This window comes from Protopterus annectens, chromosome 2.part2, assembly GCF_019279795.1.
Source record: "Protopterus annectens isolate FY-2018-M chromosome 2.part2, PAN1.0, whole genome shotgun sequence".
Taxonomy (NCBI): domain Eukaryota; kingdom Metazoa; phylum Chordata; order Ceratodontiformes; family Protopteridae; genus Protopterus; species Protopterus annectens.
Genome location: NC_056730.1, coordinates 334,539,798 through 334,560,222, shown reverse-complemented (window position 1 = coordinate 334,560,222; position 20,425 = coordinate 334,539,798). Strand labels below are relative to the sequence as shown.

The 20,425-nt window shown below is 35.6% G+C and overlaps 1 protein-coding gene across 1 annotated transcript in view; it reads left to right on the top strand.

The window, feature by feature from the left end:
* The window catches only part of LOC122795624 (baculoviral IAP repeat-containing protein 1-like), a 799,118-nt gene that overhangs the window by 569,532 nt on the left and 209,161 nt on the right, over positions 1-20,425 (top strand). The window contains exon 7 of the mRNA XM_044063892.1: positions 14,469-14,630. Within this exon, the coding sequence (XP_043919827.1) occupies positions 14,469-14,630 (162 nt within the window). The remainder of the gene's footprint in view (positions 1-14,468; positions 14,631-20,425) is intronic.

The window sequence follows — 20,425 nt, the reverse complement described above, 5'->3', positions numbered from 1 at the left end:
ATCATCACACTGATTTGCCAGGGGGACAGGGTAACAGGTAGCGGATATGGGCCAATTATCTGGACATTCCGAACAAATCTGTACAGTTGAGGGTATGATTCGGCATACAGCTTACTACCACTCCCAGGATTCAAACCATGGCTGTGTCTAATAAAAATAAAATAGTATATATCACAGTTGTGTGCACTATTTAGATATTGCTGTGTATCTCTTCATTGTTTTCTGTCTATAAGTCTCCCATGGTTTTACAATCTGACCTTGTAATTACAACACTCTTATATAGGGATTCCTAGACAGTTTTATTATGTAGTACAGTGTGAGTGACAGTGATGAGTAATACATTATTATTCAGAGAAACTGCAACACTAACAATGCCATACAACACCAGACTAAACAGTACCAGTCCAGGATTTCAATCTTTTATTTCCAGGCACAGTTTTCTTATCTGACAGACCTGCAGATCTGTGGAGGGAATGTTTGTTAACACTAACTGAATGTTGCCACACATACTACCAGATTCCATATTACTATTATGCACATACATCTCACTCCTGTTACTGCACACATTCTGGTCATAGCTTCATAACATGGGGATAGGGATGGGACATAATTTGCATATTACTCTCATAACATTTTGGTGAGTTGCTAGAGAGTGACATGTTTGTTCTCAGATATATTTCTGATGGTTATGATGTGTGACAATCAGTGTTATGTCATTATTTGCTGCCTAAACTTCTGGGATCATCCCACTGATTTGCCCGTGGGACAGGAAGACAGGCAGAAAAATTAGGCCAGTTATCTGAACTTTCTGACAAAATCTGTACAGCTGAGGGGTATGATTATGCATACAGCTTACTACCACTCCCAGAATTTGAACCATGGCTATGGGTGCTAAAAATACAACAGTTTACATCACAGCTGAGTGTGCTATTTGGATTTTGTTGTGTATCTTTTCACTGTTTTCTGTCTAAGTCTCCCTCAGTTGTACAATATGACATTGTGATTACAACAGTCATATGCAGACATTCCTACACATTTTATTTATGTAGCACAGTGTGGGTAACAGTGCTTAATGCACAATACTATTAAGAGAATGCAACACTACATTACCATATGATACCAGGGTAAACACAAACAGTCCAGGAGTTAGACCTTTATTGCCAGGCTGTTACCCTTTTATTTACATACAACCTATATGAGACTCTTCCTGCCATATTGTCTGGTTTATTCAATACATCCCATACACAATACAGGTTTTATACTGGCAATTATCTTTCTACTACTTTTATATTTATTTCGTATGACAGTACATGCAAGATTATTACTAACCTGCCTAGTGATGCAGCCTTTGCTGCCTACATGCATTGGCTTCCTCATTCACAGCTCACTCTGTTGCCACTGTCAGAGACATAAGAGGAATATTTAGCCATACCTATCCATAATATACATGAGCTAGGCAATTATTAAACAGTTAGTAGAATGAGTATTTACACACTGCTGGGACATGACCCTGCCTAGCTTAATGGATCCACTGATCCATGAGCTCCCTCTTCCTCTGTTTCAGGTCAGCATAGTGATGCCTGACCTGCTCACCAGTTCAAGGGATGCCAGTGGCACTGGTGAGGTCACAAGCTAGATGGTCCCAGGCTTCTGCTTTATATTGGGAACCCTGGTACTGGCCCTGCAGAGTCTCTCTTCATGGTCTTTTACCAGGAGTAATGCCATGACCTTAGACTCCTGGATGCGCCAGCGCTGTGCTTGGAAGTGCGATCCTTCCCCAACACCAGCCATTGTGCCTAGAGGAGGAAGCTGCAACCAGTTATGAGATGTATTCTCAACTGTGGGGTTTAAATAGGGTGATTTCCTGAACTTTGCAGTGATTGGACGGTTTTGAAAATGCTAAGCTACAGGCAAACCTGCTTACCTAAGACTGGCATTGCTTAAAGGGGCATACCAATGGGCAAATCTATTTAGCTGAGCTACACATTGCTTACACCTGGTAAGCAGAGGTGTGCAATGCTTAGCTTTGCTTATTTTTACATTTGCACACTATTTGCTGTCTGGCATTGATTTATCTTTCATTTACATGTTATATATTTGTTTAGTATCCGTGATTCATGTGTAAGTACACTGTATGGGGTACTTGTGTTTATCGGGGGATTTCACCACTTTATTACAATGACACCTCACATCTGGACTTAATACAGTACTCCAGTTCACAAATATATGTTGCTTAATAGGTTATACAAAACAAATTGTTTATAAATTCCTTTCACATGTAAATTGTGATTGTTGCTATAGTGAGGATCTGTTTGGGTATACCTCAAGTTTATGTATAGCTGTGATGGTTACTGGTTAACTGCTGTGACTATAATGTACAGGGTCCTGGTTTCAAGTCCTGCAAAGGATGTTTATTTTGTTGCTGGGTAGAACAAGGGCTGCTGGATACAGAGTAATTAAGGCACTTTTAAGCAGTTGTAAGCGGGCTTGCACGGGTTTGCGCCACGGTAAGCAATGCTAACTTCAGGTTAAATTTTCTTACACTCAGCCTCTAAATTGCTTATCCTGTGTAGGCATTGCTTACCCCCATGTAAACAGGCTTAAACCCATTTACTACTGCTTCAAAATGCTTACTCCTACTTACCACCGCACTAATTTAGAAAGAAAAGAAACATGGGTCTTGGGAAAGTGGCAGATTTGGACACTTTATACATTTTTTACACTATTTGCTGTATGGCATTGATCTATCATTCATTACACATTATAACTTTGTTTAGTATCCCTGATTCATGTGTATGTATACTGTATGGGGCACTTGTGTTTATCTGTGGATTTTACCACATTATTACAATGACATCTCACATCTGTGCTTAATGTAGTACTCCAGTTCACAAATATATGTTATTTAGTAGGTTATACAGCAAAAAAAAATGTTCATAAATTATTTTCACATGGAAAATGGAATCTACTACAGTGAGGATTGAACCGGGAATAACTGCTCACAAAGCAACCAATCTAACCACTACACTATTGCAGTACTACTTCTACTGAATGTATCTTGCTATTTACCTTCTTGTGCCATTTAAGCTAGAGTATGTGTAGCTAAGCAAAGGGCAAACCCACTCAGCTACAGTTAAATTTAATCAGTTTGATAAAAAAAACTTTCTAGTGTTATTTTCTCTAAGAAGGGACAGGTTTCACTTATTGCTGTGGATTTCTGCATGCATCTGCACATTTGACAGAAATCGTGGTATGTTTCTGTTGCTATGAGCATAGGGTTTTCCTGGAAAGTGGGGCTTTGACCTTTGCAATGGCTGTGGGAATGTTTTGTCCTGCAACATGTCATGTTTGTACACTAACAGTCCCACTTTGGGCATTTGAAGAAGTGGCAACCCCCTATGAGATTTTTCACTCATTGTAATTGCCGAAAGGCAATTAAACTAAAATACCATGCTATTGAAATTAGAATTTTTTAACAAATTTTGTAAATTATCCCATACAATATAATATGATATCTGTAAAAGAGCCTGCAAAAATTCATTAATTGATTTATTCATCATCAAAGGTGTATAAAAGATCTATGTAAAAATTTCCATGTATAAGTCTCCAGACAATGGAAGATGTAGTTCTATAAGCAGATTCCAATATATATTGTTTATCTTGTTGAGTTGGTGGGTCCCCCATTAATAGAGGTGAAATATCCAGTATGAATCTACACTGTAAAAAAGTTATCAATCAGTTTTGGAATAGATTCTTTAACTGTTATATACATTAGATCATGGAGTTATTTACAATCATATTTTTATGTGTTAGAGAGATTTGAAGAAGTGCATACTAATTGGTTCCAATAATCTTTCCATTTTATATATATGATCAACTTAGGTCTATTAGGTGCCCATAAGAAATTTAACATTAGTGTATTCAGTTTCTTGATAATTAGGGAATATTATCATTTTAATAATTGTAAGTCTCTCCTCCATAGTAAAAAATATTATTTCCAGGTATTAAAAATATTTTGTATATTAAGAAAAACAGTTATAATTATTATTATATAATAGATTTTAATATCTTAGAGATAGTATTATACTAAATAAATTATCTGACCTGAATTTGCTTTGTACCTTAAGAATGGGTATTTTTTGTGAAACATATTTCCTCCCTATATATAAGCCAGCTGCCCTTTGTATAAATGCTCAATTATTTTTACAAATGCATCAGAGAAGCTTGTATTCAGTAAGGTAAACAAATAGTCCCAACTTTTTCCTATTTGCAAAATCAATTAATGTTAACGTTCTTCTTATATTATCAAAAGTATTTCTATTTACAATATGAAGCCTCTGATCTATATCTATAATGCCGAATGATTGTCTTCAATCTATATCAAAAAAAAAAATATAAACAATTTATAATGTGAAGAACATCTAGTTGGATCTTTATTAGGTTTTAAAATTGGTGAAATAAATGTATATTTCCAATAGTTTAATCTGTTGTTTATTGCTTTTTTTCATGTTTGTGGTTATAAAACTCCTTTATTTTATCTTTAGGTTCCATGTTATGTTATTATTATTATAAATTTAGAAAGTGATTTCTAAATTCATCCAGTATTTCTGGTATACTAGAAACATTGTTTATTCAATCTTTTTGTTTATTTTTAAGTCTATGTAAGTATTTTGGGGCTTATAAAGTTATTTTAACTTTATGAGTTAAAAATTTCTTTTGTATTTCTTATTTTTTTTATTTTATTTCTTCAGTTTCTTGTCCCATAATATTTCTTTTATTATTATGTTTATTCCTTATAGTGGTAGTATCACTTTCTGTAGTATACAATTAAAATTAATGGTTTTAGGAATGGGCATACTTTTATTCATAAAATAGCCTTTCAAGAGATGGGTTTCTTGCAGAAAGACTAGATGGCCTTTGTGTAAATTAATGTATATTATTAGGGCCCCCTTTTACACGGATTATTCAATATCTCCTCTTTTAGGTACCCCTTTAAATATAGTATTTATTATTAAATCTCTTATGGGATTTTGTATAGGATTTCATTTTGTTTGTAGTGACAATGAGTGTAAAAAAATATATTGTGTGTCAAAACTATATACTAGTTATATTTAACTGAGATTAACAGTTTTCAATTCAATTATCTATCAAGACAAAACTACACATTTGGTAAAACAGCACATATAAATAAAATAAACGACAGCCCACATCCCAGATTGTCTCCCCTTAACATTTGCGGGAAACTGCATTATACACACACACACACACACACACACACACACACACACACACACACACACACACACACACACACACACACACACACACACACACACACACACACACACACACACACACACACACACACACACACACACACACACACACATATATATATATATATATATATATATATATATATATATATATATATATGAAATGCATCTAAACATGACAAAACCTTCACAATGTATTCCACAGATCATTACAGCCTCTATATAAAACATATTATTTATTCTTATTTAGTTCTAATTATTATTAGTTAAAGTTTCATTACTGTTCTCTCCCTGCCTCCCCCCCCTTTTTACTACATAATCTAAATAGAATGTCATTGCTTAAACAAAGAAAATAAGAAAAAGGTAAAGATTTTTCAGAAAGAGAAACAAATTGAATCACAGCTTGCCTTTAAATCTTCAGATATTTTGACTGGTTATGAAACAAAACATTTCTTTGCACATAGAGAATAACTTTGATTAAATCTTTTCCAAAATATTTGTGGCTTTCTGGAAATGCAGGAACTATATTCAAAAGATTAATAATGAACTAAAATGATGAGAGAGAAAAAACATATAACAAATCATTTGTTTTTTAGTCTCTTCTTCTTCTCTGAAGTCTTCCACGAAGCTTCAGTTGCCAATCTCTTTAATGAAGAACTAGCCCATTCCATTTCTTCTATTTTATCCAAAATCTTTTTCTTTGACAAACAGTAAAGCAGAGTCTAAGACCATCAGGAAGGAAGATTTTAAGCTTGGCAGGAAACAGAAGGTATGTTTTAAACTGTGCTTTTTAAGCTTTTAGCTATTACCATGGAAGAATAGTCATTGTCAAAACAGTTGTCTCATTAATCTTAACAGGAGCTTTAGCCCAAGCAGATTTAAGAACCATCTCTTTATCAAAGATGATAGAAATCTAACTATAACTGATCTAGGATATTTTTGTTAGAGTTAGTATTAGCTATAGATCTATGTAAAGAGAATGCTTCTGGTAAGTCTAAAGTTTTAATATTTTCTGGCAGTCCAAAAATCCTAATGTTATTGCGCCTAGATCTATTTTCCAGGTCATCCAGCTTTGTTTGTAAATGAGTATTTTGTTTCAGCAGAAACTCAATGTTGATTTCCTCTTCTTGGATTCTATTTTCCATATCATTCACAGCTTCTTCTATGCCTGTCATCTGGATCTTCTGTTGTTGCAGGTCTGTATGTAACAGGTCTATTTGTTTTGCAGTTTTTTCTATGAAGGTGTCTATTTTAGTATCCATTTTTTCCATTTTATCAGTAATTTGCTGGATTATAATTATCAGAGACTGAAGTTCTTTCTTGATGCTGGAGTCTTGAGAATTTGTCTTACTGGAACTCATTTCAGATTGATAAACTGACAGGAAAATTTCCACAGTGATTTCTGACAGGAATATTGTTAAGATTTCCTTTCTTTTTTAGATATAGTTCAAGAACTATATAAAACAAACGTATTTAGAAAGAAAATTACTTCAAAAATTAATTTTTAAGTAATTAATTCCTGTCAGTGTAATGAAATTGGTGGAGCTGAAGAAATCTGCTGCTATCCTGTGTTCATCCTTGGCCACGCCCCTCCGAAAGGCAATTCTTGAGTGCAGGGGTGTGTATATTGTGAGAGTTCTGCTCTCAGACACACCCGCTGCACTCCTCCATGCTCTGTGTCCATTTAGGAGAAGAGGTAGCGCGCTTTCATAACTATGCATGGCACGCTGCCGTGCTGCTCTTTAATGGTCATTTCCATGCAGGAATAAGCTATTCCTGCACGGAAGTTTACTGAATCCTGGGGTGCCTCTTATTCTCTTAATTCATGTCCATCTTGTCTTTGCTGTGTGCATTCCAAATTATAGTGTAAACACTAAACAGACATTGTGCATACTCTACTTAAAGATGAATCAGATTGAATTATATAATAAAAATCTGCATGTCTTTCCAAAGAATTTTTTGATTATGGAATATACCTTTCCAAAAAAATTTTTGATTATGGGATATAGGTGACTATTCTGCTTTTTTTCCCCTATATTATACATATTTATTATACAAGCACACCTCTCGTATGTCGCTGATTTTGCAGAATGCCCCCTGAGATTGCCTCATATTTTTGTCCTGTCCCTCATAAAATATTTGATATTCTGGTAAATTACTGAGAATTACAGTCGGTCAATAATAGCAGACATTAGAATTTCATATTTCCTACTGTTCTGAAAATGCATTTTGATACAAAAATGTATTTCTCTAATAACTTAAAAAGTAAATTAGAGTAATATTCAAAAATTGTTCCTGATTTTGAGCCTTTATAGCTGCAATACTTTTGGCTTTGCCAAGAATTAGTGAGCAAAGAATTTGAGAATTATGTGCACATGGAGAGCCATACACTCTGAATCTGTGAAAATAAAACTTTAATCAGCTTTCTGATATAAAAAAGGTGCTTACAAGTTTTGTTAAGCACCTCTCAGCACTGTTAAGTTCTAGACTAATACTGTAGCATAACAGTTATCAATACTGGCCACTACAGAACAGCAGCAAGAAGCAAAACAGCATTTAAAGCTTAAATACACTGCTGTCACACAAAAGTGTGCCAGAGTAAAGTTTCCAGGATGTTTTATAGCCATTAGTACACCAGAGGGCCACTTGGCTTATGCCCATTGTCTGTGTGGTATCACTAAGTATTTTATGTCTTTCAACTCTGGAAAACACATAGGGGTCCTGCACTTTTTTCTGTAGCAGTAGTACATTGGAACAGCTAAAACTCAGTCTACTATAAAGAATGATGATTATCACTCAGCTGTTGCATGTTCTTGACATGGATGTCAAGATTCACCTGTCGAGATTTGCTCCACTCCACTCTGAAACTAGGGTTGAGCTTTCAATGTCAAATGTCTATATATATTTTTATTATACTATTAATAGTAATTATGAGCCTGCTTTATTATAGATTTTTCTTTTAATGAACCTGAAAACTGTAGAAGGAATACAGATATTTAATAATACAGGGCCCTTTTCTGGTACTGGAGTTTTTCAATTTACCATGCTCTCATTTGTAAAATGCCACACTCTTAAATGTTGATTGGAACAGTTTAAAATGCCCTTGAATTCAAAGAAGTGCTCATCTTTAGAGAAACTGCCAACTACAGCTGAAAAATATAATTCAGCGACTGCTATCACTACAACGAGAAAAACTTCATTGTTGGTTCATTAGTATGTGTCTCAGTCACAGCTAGCTAACACTGCCACTAAGAGACTTGATGCTAGTATTGTTCTCCCCAGCACTTCATGCATCGCATTGACAAAGGCACACCCCTACACACACACTGACACACACACACACACACGCACGCACTCGCACACACACACACACACACACACACACACACACACACACACACACACACACACACACACACACACACACACACACACACACACACACACACACACACACACATTCATACTTCCAGATATTCCACAGTCTCTCACAGACATGGAAACAGTAATTTTCCAACATGTATGCTCCACACACACACAAACACTCATGCCTTATTAGTCATGCAAGACTTGCACATACACATCCACATACATATACACAGTAACACCCTCTCACCCCTAGGTCTTCACTGTACGTTTGACAGCATTCACTTTTTCTGCCAACAGTGAAATGCTATGCTGCCGAGTGAGTGTAAATCAGGAGCAACTGGCAATTCTGTGAAAGAGCACATGGTTAATTATCTTTAGGTGCACCCCTGGATTACCCCATTAATGTGCAGCTTTGCAGGTGAGACTGCCTTTCATGCTGAGGAGTTCTTTTAAATCATTTGTTTTATTTATGGATGACATTCAGTCTGTGGACGAAAAAGTTATTTTTTGGATCCGAAGAAAGTGTTTCTATATTGTCATTTTCCTTTACTTGCCTGTGGCTTGCCACTTTATCACTACTGGTATTACTGTCAACTTGTTCTGGGAGACACTCTTTTGCTCAATTAAAAGATTGCTAGAATCAGAAATATTCAGGCATAGTATAATGATCATTTCAGATCTTCTGATTGCAGTTTTGTGCATTCACACTGAAATGTTCTCCATTTCTTAGGTGACCCATTCTTTCCTAAGGTAAATCCAATTATGTTAGTTGTTTATATATTTTTGTTGTGTATGTTGCCCTGATTACTTTAACAGTCTTATATATTTTAGTGGGATTATTTTACCATTTGTATATATTTTAGTGTGGAAAATGTACAAAAGTTTTGGTTATTTTGGGGTAGAAGGAGATAGCAGAGTTTATGTATCATCAGCATATCTATCTTTTTATTTTAAGTACCTAATTTTTGAAGGTGAATGTAGATTAATATGTTAAGGTGGATTTACTCATTGCTTTACTTGTAATGGTTAATATGAAACTCACCTGGTATTTCATGAATCTTTTGTGTAGTGGTATGTAGTTGTGCATTGTTGCTGTAATTCTAACATATTGGTATTTGCTAATGCTGTGAACAAAGTACGAGATAGCATGATCACACAGCTAAAAATGGATTTTGGTGTGATGTTGTGTACAGAGTACGAGGATAAGTCTTAGCTATTCTCTGCAAATAAAATATCTCACTTTCTATCCTCAGAAGGTAGTGTCATAGGTGGAAAAGGTGTGTTCCATGCCTACCTTGAATATAGTCTACCTATAATTGATACCACCTCAAAAAAACTGTTAACTCTTCCAACCACCATCGTCAACATAAGTAGATTCATCATACTGATGTCAAAAGAGAGCATTACTGCTTGGTACTTCTTCAGAAAGCAAACTGGCAACCAGTCTCAGAAACAACCAAACTACTCTTAAACTCTGTAATCTCTAAACTGCTTAAACTTGATGGACCTTATCCTAGAACTTAAGGTCCTAACTATACTCCTTATCTGTTGTTCATACTCTTAGGACCAGACTCCACTGCAAAGGTCACTGTTTTTTTAGTTTTAGCACCACAGATGTGGCAGTCCTTTTCTAACAGTCTAAAGAAATATCCCCCTCCTTAAATTCAGAGCTTACTTAAAAAAATACTTATTAAAAGCAGCAGCTTGTAAAAGTTTTAACAATATAGATGCCACCTGGCACAGATACCCCTCCCCCAAGTCTTTCTCAGCCCCTATTTATACAGACTGCTCATTCCACATCTAAGTCCTACTAATGTTAATTCTGCTTCAATAGTGAAATATCCTGTTGTGTTGTTTATTTCATCCTATCTGCTTTTACACCTAATTCCTTTCCATTTTTGTATTCATTTGACTATATCTTGCATTTAGCTTATTGTATATTATTGACAATCTTTTGTAATGTATCTAAAATTATCTGTTAATCTACAAAATATTTTTCAAATTGAAATATGTACTCGGCTGTCTGTAATTAATTTAATATTTGCCTGTGCAGAACTGCAAATGGTTTATATAGATCAGCACTCTACTACGGTTAACAAATAACAAATAAATAAAGAAACAAATATATATAAACATTGCTATGTTGTGCTTTGTCAAACTACATATGGTTATATTGACAGTTATCTAAGGTTCAGTGCTAGATTAATATATTCTTTATTGTGTGTTGGCATACACTGAACTCCACACTTGTAGGCAGCTCAACACTAAAGTATTCTGTGCTGAAATTACTTTTTATATCTCATCACAATATCATATACTGCTGTGCAGTGATAACATTGTTAGCACTGAAGTAAGTAGGCAACACATTGAGTGTTATGCTCTCCAAAACTGTTAGTAAGCCACGCCAACAAAATATCACCCAAAACTCCCATATCTCTCTCCCACACAGCCTGTCCAATCTTGTGCTGTTAGCTAAATCATACCCCATGCTTGAATAACAATCTTTACCATATTGTTTCATAAGTTCCAAGATTCATGGATGGTATCTCATTTTATGTACTTATTTATTTATTTATTGACATTTGATTTCAGATAAAGTCCAACTGGGTAGAAGCCCATTTTCAGCTGAGGCCCTGGGGAGAAAAGCTCCAAATTATTACAAAACATTTAAGAACAATAATTTTACATTCTTCAAAAATAAAGCAAAATATATGCAGTTTAAATAATTATAACAAATTTGACATAATATAAAAATATTGGTTAAGAATTGATACGAGGTATATGGCAATAATTTGATATTTAGAGAAATTTTAGACAATTTGTAGAGAAATTAAAGGTAAGTTAATTTAATGCAAATAGGAATTGCAATATGAAGTGTGGGGAAAAACAGGCTTATGGTATATTTAGACAGACAGTCAGAGAACAGAACTAGATAACAGTAAGGAAGTAAGTGAAGAAGGGATAATAACGAGGTATAAGGAATGAAAAGGAACCTGTTCACATTTAGGGGTATAGGTTATCCTGGTTTTGAGCAAGAACATAGCCAGATTTTAACTAGAAAATTTTTCAGAGTGGTTTTGAGAGATCGTTCATAGGTTCGTACTAGGCTATTGGCCCTAGGGCCTATATAAGCCAAGCCATAATAATTCCCTGGCTATTTCTTCCCACACTATTTACTTCCCTGGACCCCTGTCTAGCCAGGGCAACTGATGTGATCCTCAGGGTGAATTTAATTTCTGCCATCCAATCGTCAAGGTTCCTTTTGAAGAGGGCCAAAGAGGCGCTCTGCTTGACATGTATGAACAGACTATTCCAGAGTCTGGGAGTCTCTAGGTCAGGAACTTATCCCTCCAGCATGTTTTGTTTATTGTGATGACAAGGTTTAGATCCCTGGAGCATGTGGCTCTGAGGAATAGGGATTTCTTTAAGTGTAGCATGTCCAACAGCTCTGGGTTTGACATGGCATTGTATGTTAAGCAGAGATCGCCTCTGAGTAGACAATATGCGACAGAGTTTAGCTGGAGTTTTTTAAGGCAGTCAGTGTAGGGCATCTGCTTTAGGCCTGTGATTCTTTTAGTGTGGTATTTCTATGGCCTTTCCAGTTGTTGCAGATGTCTTGAGAGATACATACCAAACGGGGCGTTGTATTCTATAATGGGTCTAATGTGGGATGAGTACAGTGGAACAATGACCTCCTTTTTTCTGGATGAAAAGCCCTTAGTGATGAGGTGTGCCACATAGAAGGATTTGCTGACTGTTGTGGCGATGTGGTTATTGAAGGTGAGACCACTGTCCACCTGTGTCCCTAAGTCTCTTATCACACTTTTGGTGTTTAGTGTATTGCCACCTATGTGGTAATTTATGGGTACATGTTTTTTCCAAAAGGGGATAACTATACATTTCTTGGCATTGAGCTTGAGCCCATGGCTCTGGCACCAAACATCTGTTTCTGTTAGGCCCTTTTGTAGAGTATCAACATCATTTGGGGATTCAATAATGGCTCCCAGTTTGCAGTAATCTGCAAACTTTGTTAGCCAGAGTCACTTAGTGTTGGCCTGTACTTCGGAGAAGTAGATGCCGAATAAGAGTGGTCCCAGGACTGAACCCTGAGGTACTTCACTTGCCACTTGTCTGGAGGTGGATTTGGAGTCTACTACTTTTACAATGTGGGTTCTGTCAGTAAGCCAGTTGGCAACCCATCAAGTGATGTAGGGATTAATACCCAGCTTAGTAAGTCTATCTATGATTCCAGAGTGGGGGATGGTGTCAAAGGCCTTGGCGAGGTCCAGATAGGCTGTGTGGACTGCCTTACCCTTGTTCACGGCTCTGGAGACTGATTCAAAGAGGTCAATAAGGTTCAGGAGACAAGATCAGCCCTTCATGAACCCAAACTGGATGGGGTCCAGTGTTTGAAGGTCGCCAATGTCTTTGTTTATAAGTTCCATGATAATACATTCCATGGCCTTGCAGAGCAGGCTCATAAGACTGATGGGGCAGTAGTTCCCGGGATCCAAGATGGATCACCCCCTTGTGGTGTGGAATAACTGTAGCTGTGCACCACCCAGTAGGCAAGAAGCCTGAGGTGAGGCTATGATTAAACATGACACTTAGGTGAGGTGCCAGTTAATTTTGTCGTTCATGTAGTACACAGCCCAGGATGTCATCTGGTCCCATGGATGCTGTATTCTTAGCTTTGGAGAGTGCATATTTTACCTGTGTGGCCATTATTACCAGAATTTGGCAATCTTCCGATATTGAGATGGGACATTTAGGGGGTGAGAGGGGGTGAGTTTGGCACTGAATTGATCTGCCAAGATATTGGCAATATCCTTGGGATCAGTATATTTAATGCCATTCTGTTGTAGCTCAGAGCAGATCTGAGCATTGCCATTTAGATTCTTGACATAATTATAGAATGCCTTGTGATTGTTTTTGGTAGGGTAGGTATAGACCAGATGGATACAGATAAGGATACAGGTCCTTGTGACTTTTACAGCCCTGATTTAAATTTACCTTTCATATCCCAGTTTTGGCAGGCTTGCCTAGCATCACCTAACTAGAGCTGACAAAGAATATGAACATGAAAGTGTGTGCCTTCCATCATTCTTAACTGTTATATAAGTGTTAATCTATCCATGAAAAAGGTATTGGTGTGTTCACCATAACAGGTGTGAAAGGACTGCTGCTGACTGGTATAGGGCACAGAGGTGCTCAGCACACACATGGGAGGGAATTGCCATCTCACTCAGAATGGCATGCTGACAATTTTGGTATGTCTTTATACACAAGTCTACTCTACATTGTGTCTGTGTGTACTGGGGAGATCAGTCAGTCACTGAATAAGACTGAGAATGCTTTTGAAGTCAATCTATATACTTGGCCTACTCTGTTGACAGCACTGTTGTGGGCTTATTGAAGGGAAACCACTAGAAGATGGGGTAGAGGTGCTCTGGCCCAAATGTTTTGATACTCACACACTTGAACTGGTGCCTTTCTAAAATTAGCTTCTTCTCTGAGGTTCAGTATTAGGAACTAGCTGGTTGTTGCTTGTGTGTGTGGCTGTGCCCCTAAGTGGTTGTGATTATGGACCAAAGAAAGGTGATAGAATACCTCAGGTCATTCAAACCCATCTCTAAATGTGAATTTATCATTGTGTATGGTGTAACACTTCCAGATGTATGGTACAAGATCTCCCAGGAATTATATCTCAAGTTTCGTATTTGTGATAGTCAGGTTCAAATTCTTTCACTAGTCACTGAGATAGACAGCTATACTAAAATAAAATATGTATTTGTTTGTTTATTTTTTTATCTATTTTTCCAGCTTGGTTTGTACAGCACTTTCAGAAACTTGTTGTTTTTCATCTGAAATGCAAAACGTTTCCAGCCTTTAAGGATCTATTGAATGCATTAACACACAGCAAGGCACTGCAAGAAATTGTCTTTGAGATAGCCTACTTGTCAGATGATGACATTTCAACTTTTGGTAAGATACTACATTAATATTATCACTTTGTATTAAAATGTTATGATAAGCATTACTTTAAACATCTGATTAAAATATTATCAATAAAGCTTTCACTTAGTTTACTGATGTGCAAACACCATCTGGAGTGTTCATAGTTTACATTAGGCCTGAATTAGATTCATTAGCATTTAAAATATGTTACAAGATGCAAACATGATTTTACAGAAATGTATTATCACATTTTAACCATGTGGATCAATACAATACAGGATGCACTTAAGTAAATACTAATCCTAAAGGCTGCACCATGCAAATGTAGATGTTTTTAAGCAGATGATGTTATTCTTACAGTATAGTATAGGTATGCATCTGCCTATCCATCTATCTATCTATCTATCTATCTATCTATCTATCTATCTATCTATCTATATTTGTCAACTGGCAAGGGATATCCAGGGATTATATTCCTAGAAGAAAAAGATCTGCAGTTAAAGGAAATGCAAAAATCATAAAACACACAAAGTATATGTAATATGACTACTGTATAACTAACTAGTCATCACAACATTGTGTTACTCTGTTCTCGACTTTATTTGCACTGCATTATCCACAACTACTTGGACTTCAGATTTCACTGAGCAATATGCAAAGCAATTTTCACAGCCTGGCTAAGGTAAAAAAAATGAAATATACTTGACACATCTGAGGCTGGATTATTAAAAATGCAAGTTGTGTGCATGTCTATGACCTAATACTGTAAGCAAGTTTGGATGACCTTAAAAGAATGTGAACTAAGTGGTATTTTTGGTGAACTACAATAGTGAAAATGTAGAAACAACAAAAACAACATGCCCATTCTTTCTCTGAGATAGAAGGAATGAAAGTACAGTTGCTTATGTTTTGCCAACATTTGTTTTGTAACCCCTTCACACACACACACACACACACACACACACACACACACACACACACACACACACACACACAAAACTAAAAAGTACTTGCCACCCTATACACTAGCTGTAGTGCTACTTAATAAATAAATAAATAAAAATATAAAAGAGCACTTGCTCCCATTTTTATACCTATATTTTCACTTATTTTCTAATCATTCAGCCTGAATCAATAGGAAATGGCTCTTTACTGCATTGTATAGCAGACAAGGCACCTGCCTCTGAAGCAGTATTTCCGTCGCTCTCAAAATATAAGATGACCTGTAACAAGGCATAATTGCCTTATTCCCAGTTTGGATTAGGCAAGGCATAATTGCCTTATTCCCAGTTTGGATTAGGCAAGGCATAATTGCCTTATTCCCAGTTTGGATTATCTCTAACACTAGCCCACTTTAACAAAAAGGCCAGATGAGGATAATGAAATAAAGGCTAGTAAACCTTATACAGCAGTTGGGCCTAACTAACATTACTGTTAGTTTATTTTCATTATGAAAAATGGTGGCTGTCTGCTTTTCTTTCATCTGAGCCTCAGAGCAGCTTAATTTGCTGTTGTAAAGCACCAGGCTTGTTTTTCAGTGGAGAATACTTGCATCTTAATACCCTGCAGGAGAATGTTCATTCCTTATTCAGAGTGAAGATGTACAAGCTGTCCATTCTCTAAGAATTATTTGGTCAGTGTCCATTCTCTAAGAATTATTTGTACAGTTTTGAGGTCTGCTCAGAATTATGAAGTATGGAGTAGTAAAAAAAAAATTAAAGGTTGTTCACGTTGACATTTCTAATCTAGGTTATCCACATGCTTTAAAAAATATAGTTCTGAAATTAGTTTGTATAAGGCACCTCGGTATTAAAAACATCAAAATTCGAAGAATCCTTTGGTACCACTCACCTTGTAGCTCACTATATAAACAATAAAATCCAAATTTGTGAACCAGTATGTCCAGTACAAAATAAGTGATTTATTAAAAGGACAGCAAAAAACGTAAAGCTTTAATTAAATCACCGCATTTTCATTTCAAGACTTCTTCAGATAAAATTCACATAAAACTGTTGCATTTATATGAGATAAAAAACATACATTTGTAAATGTTAGAAGTTATCATTTTTTCATATGTTTCATATAAAAAATGTTATGTAAGTAAATTAAGTACTTAAAACTTCTCTGCAATTAAAACAGCAAAATGTTAATCTCTCTTTACTATCATCTAGTGGCCAAAGTACAAAAGTGCAGGTGGACATAAATAGAAAAAATAAAAGTACAAAAATATTACCATATAACAAATAGTTCACAATCTAGCGGCTCTCATTTTTAACACTGAACTTATAGTTAAACTCTCATTAAGTACTGGGCTTCTATTAGCTTCCAGGATTAATTGCCAGTACAATTCATGATACTCAATTTTCTTTTCCCAAGAACCCCCCCCCCCCTTAAAATCAAAAGGAAATACCTCTATCACAAAAACCTTATATTTTGCATTAGGTCAGTCTTTCAAATGTTTATATAAACTATTTTCTTTATCCTTGTTTTTATATCATAGTAATGTTCATATGTTCTTCTCCTTAGGGTTCTTTTTGTTTTACCAATCTCAAATGCATTATAGCATTCATAAGTAGCCAAATATACTAACCCCTTACTATTACAATTAGAAAAATAAGTTTTTTAATAACTTTGTTCCTACTTGTCAAAAAAACACTTTCTTTGTGGGTAATATAGGTACACTGGGCACACGCACCACAATTAAACATACCCATCCTTTTATTGCCCTTAGTCTTAATCTTAAGTTATTTAAATTTGTAACTTGTTTTAATGAGTGTTTGACTATTATTGGATGGTGCATAATTGATAGGTGGAGTTTTTGATATATAAATGCAACCGTTTTATGTAAATCTTATCTGAAGAAGTCTTGAAATGAAAATGCAGTGATTCAGTTAAAGCAATAAGTTTTTTGCTGGCCTTTTACTAAATTGCTTATTTTGCACTGGACATACTGCTTGACCACTGTTTTTGGATTTTACTGGTTTCCCCTTTGGGTTGCACTTTTTCTTGTTTTTGTGTTTTTTGGTCCATGGAAGATAGTGGAGGCAGGTTGTCTCAGTGTGCTATGGATTCATTTAAGGAATCTAACACTGTTGGTGAGCTGAGGAAAGTGGTTGGCCAGCTTTCACAGTTAGTAGAACTGCTTACCCCTGCATTTGGAACTTTAGTTTCAACTTTGAATGACAGCTCTCTCTCTGGGAATCAAGAACAGCTGAGACTAATTAGGAGAGAGAGGCAAGAGAATGAGAGGGAAGCAGTTGATTTTTCAAGATGGTAGACGAGCAGTAGAGAATGAAGGAGATGCAGTATTTTCTGATCACAGCCTTTTTCTAACCTTTCTGACCCTATGCCTGGAAGGAATGGAGTCCATGGAGAAATAAATGGTAATTGTTTGAGAAGGACTTTTCAAAAAGGTAACTGCAATTACTGCGATTTTTGCAGATTTAATAACAATGTTCATTATGTTAACAACACTCCAGGGTTTGACTGGTTAAATACAAATAATATGTTTCTCTAATGATTATTTAAAGAATTCTGTAGATGTGGTTAATGCAAATAGACAGACTTATGATTCTAATTGCTTGTTTTTGCATGAAATTACGTTGAAATATAAGACATTGTTGGTTGAAAATGCTTATTTGAGACAGTGTGTTAAGAAATGTATAATGCCTAACGACTTAAGAGTGTTCAAGTATCCTAACAATGTAGTGGAAGGTACTGAGTTTCATGCTGAACATTTGAAAATATTCGATGCATGTGGGCTAGAAATGGTTATTAAGGAGAATAAGAGAAACCTCAATTTTTATACAAGAAAATATGAGAGGTTAATACTTGGATTGTGAATGATTTACTTTTTACTGTTGATAAAGAAAAGACAAAGTATTATGATATTATGGCCAGTATTGATGAAAACTGTTCAAACATAATAAAAAAGAAAACTAAGAAATTAGAAAGGAACAATATAGAATATGGGGAAAGGAGAGCATACCCCAAACCAAAAAAGGCACTTTCTTTTGAAGAGAGATGGACTAGGAAAGAACCTATGTTAGAGAGACAAGTGATAAATGGGGAAGGGGGTTTGAACAGAATAATTCTAGGGATGATAGGTCAATGCATTTGGGTGACCCTTTAGAATACCCCCCAAGGAGGTCCAAATGGATCTGTAACTTTTCTCCCCCAATTATTTCTAATGACCCAACAGGGGGGAGGGGGAGAGGGAGGGGGAGAATTTAATACCAGGTGACCATCAAATGATTAAAGAAGGAGTTAAATATGTGAAAGGTAGCTACAATATTTAAAATTATAGTTCAGAGTTGGTTACTGATGTTTATTTTACATTGTTTTCTAAGGGGTTTACTTTTATCCTTATAAGGAAATAAATTAAAGTACATCAGTAAAGTATTGATAGACTTAAAGCTTTTTTTGAAGAAGAAGAATTTTGAAATATTGTTTGCTAGGACTTAACACCCTGAAACAGAGGGTGGTGAGTTATATAAGAAAAGCACCTACAACCCCCCTTTGCATCCACAATTAAAGAACCTGGAAATGGGTTTAGAGATTCACATAAGGAAAGGGCTTACTGAAAATAAGTTTAAGTCCAATTTTGCTGAGGAAGAGAAAAGTTTACTAAGATATATTCAAGGGAACAGGAAGCTTAGCATAATGAAGACAGACAAGGGGGGAATGGTGCTTATGGATAGCATTATTTATACTGGTAAAATGATGGAGATTCTTAAAGATACTCATAAGTACACTATAGTATCTAGGAATGAGACCATAAGATAGATTTTGTTCTTAGAGAGTTACATCATGAGGGCTTGTTAAATAAAAACATTTTTGACTACTTATGTAATGCTGACCCTATTATTCCAACCTTGTTTGGTATTCCAAATGTACAAAAGGATTGGGAAAATCCCCCACTTAGGCCAATACTTGCGGCAAATGGGTCCAAGATACATCCCCCTGCCACATTTTTGGATTCTAAGAAAAAAATTGTGGGGTAGAAATGAAAATATTTTAAAGGACTAATGGGACCCATTAAAGAGTCTTAAAAGTGAGGTTTATAGAAATGAGACTATTATTGTAACCATAGATGTGGTGGAGTTATTCACCAGTATACCCCATAATGAAGGTATGGTTTGGTTTGAAGAAGAGTTAAGGGAAAGGAAATGTATGTCAAAGAATGATATTCAGGTTTGTGTAGACCTTATGAATTTAGTGTTAAAAATAATTTTCTCCATTTTGAAGGAGAATTTTACCAACAGAGGTCCGGAGTAGCTATGGAGGCTAGTTGTGCCCCCACTTTTGCAAACCTAATACCTTATGTATGGGAAAAGAAATATATTTATAATTCAAATTATACTGGATGCTGGACCTTATATAAGAGATTCCTGAATGATATTTGCCTTTTGTGGGTGGAGTCTAAAGAAAAGTTAATGGAATTTATTAAATATATTAATGGAATTATCCATTTTCTAAGATTCACCCTCAAAATAAATGAAGAAGTCATGAATTATTTGGATGTGTCTATTACCAGAGTTGTTTAGGAGAAGAGGTGTAAGTCTAAGATTTCTAGGAAGAATACTTTCTCTAACTCTTATTTATATTATACACGTGACCATCATTTTAGGCAAAAAAGAAATATAGTAAAAGGCCAATATGTCAGTATAAGTAGAATGATATTGGATGACGATGATCTTGTCCAGGAAAGTAGATATTTGAAGAGTATGTTTCTTGAAAGGAAATGCATAGAGAAACTAATAGATCAGGTACAGAATGAAGTTAGAGTGGGTAGAAAAGATAAATCTCGACCCATACTAGGT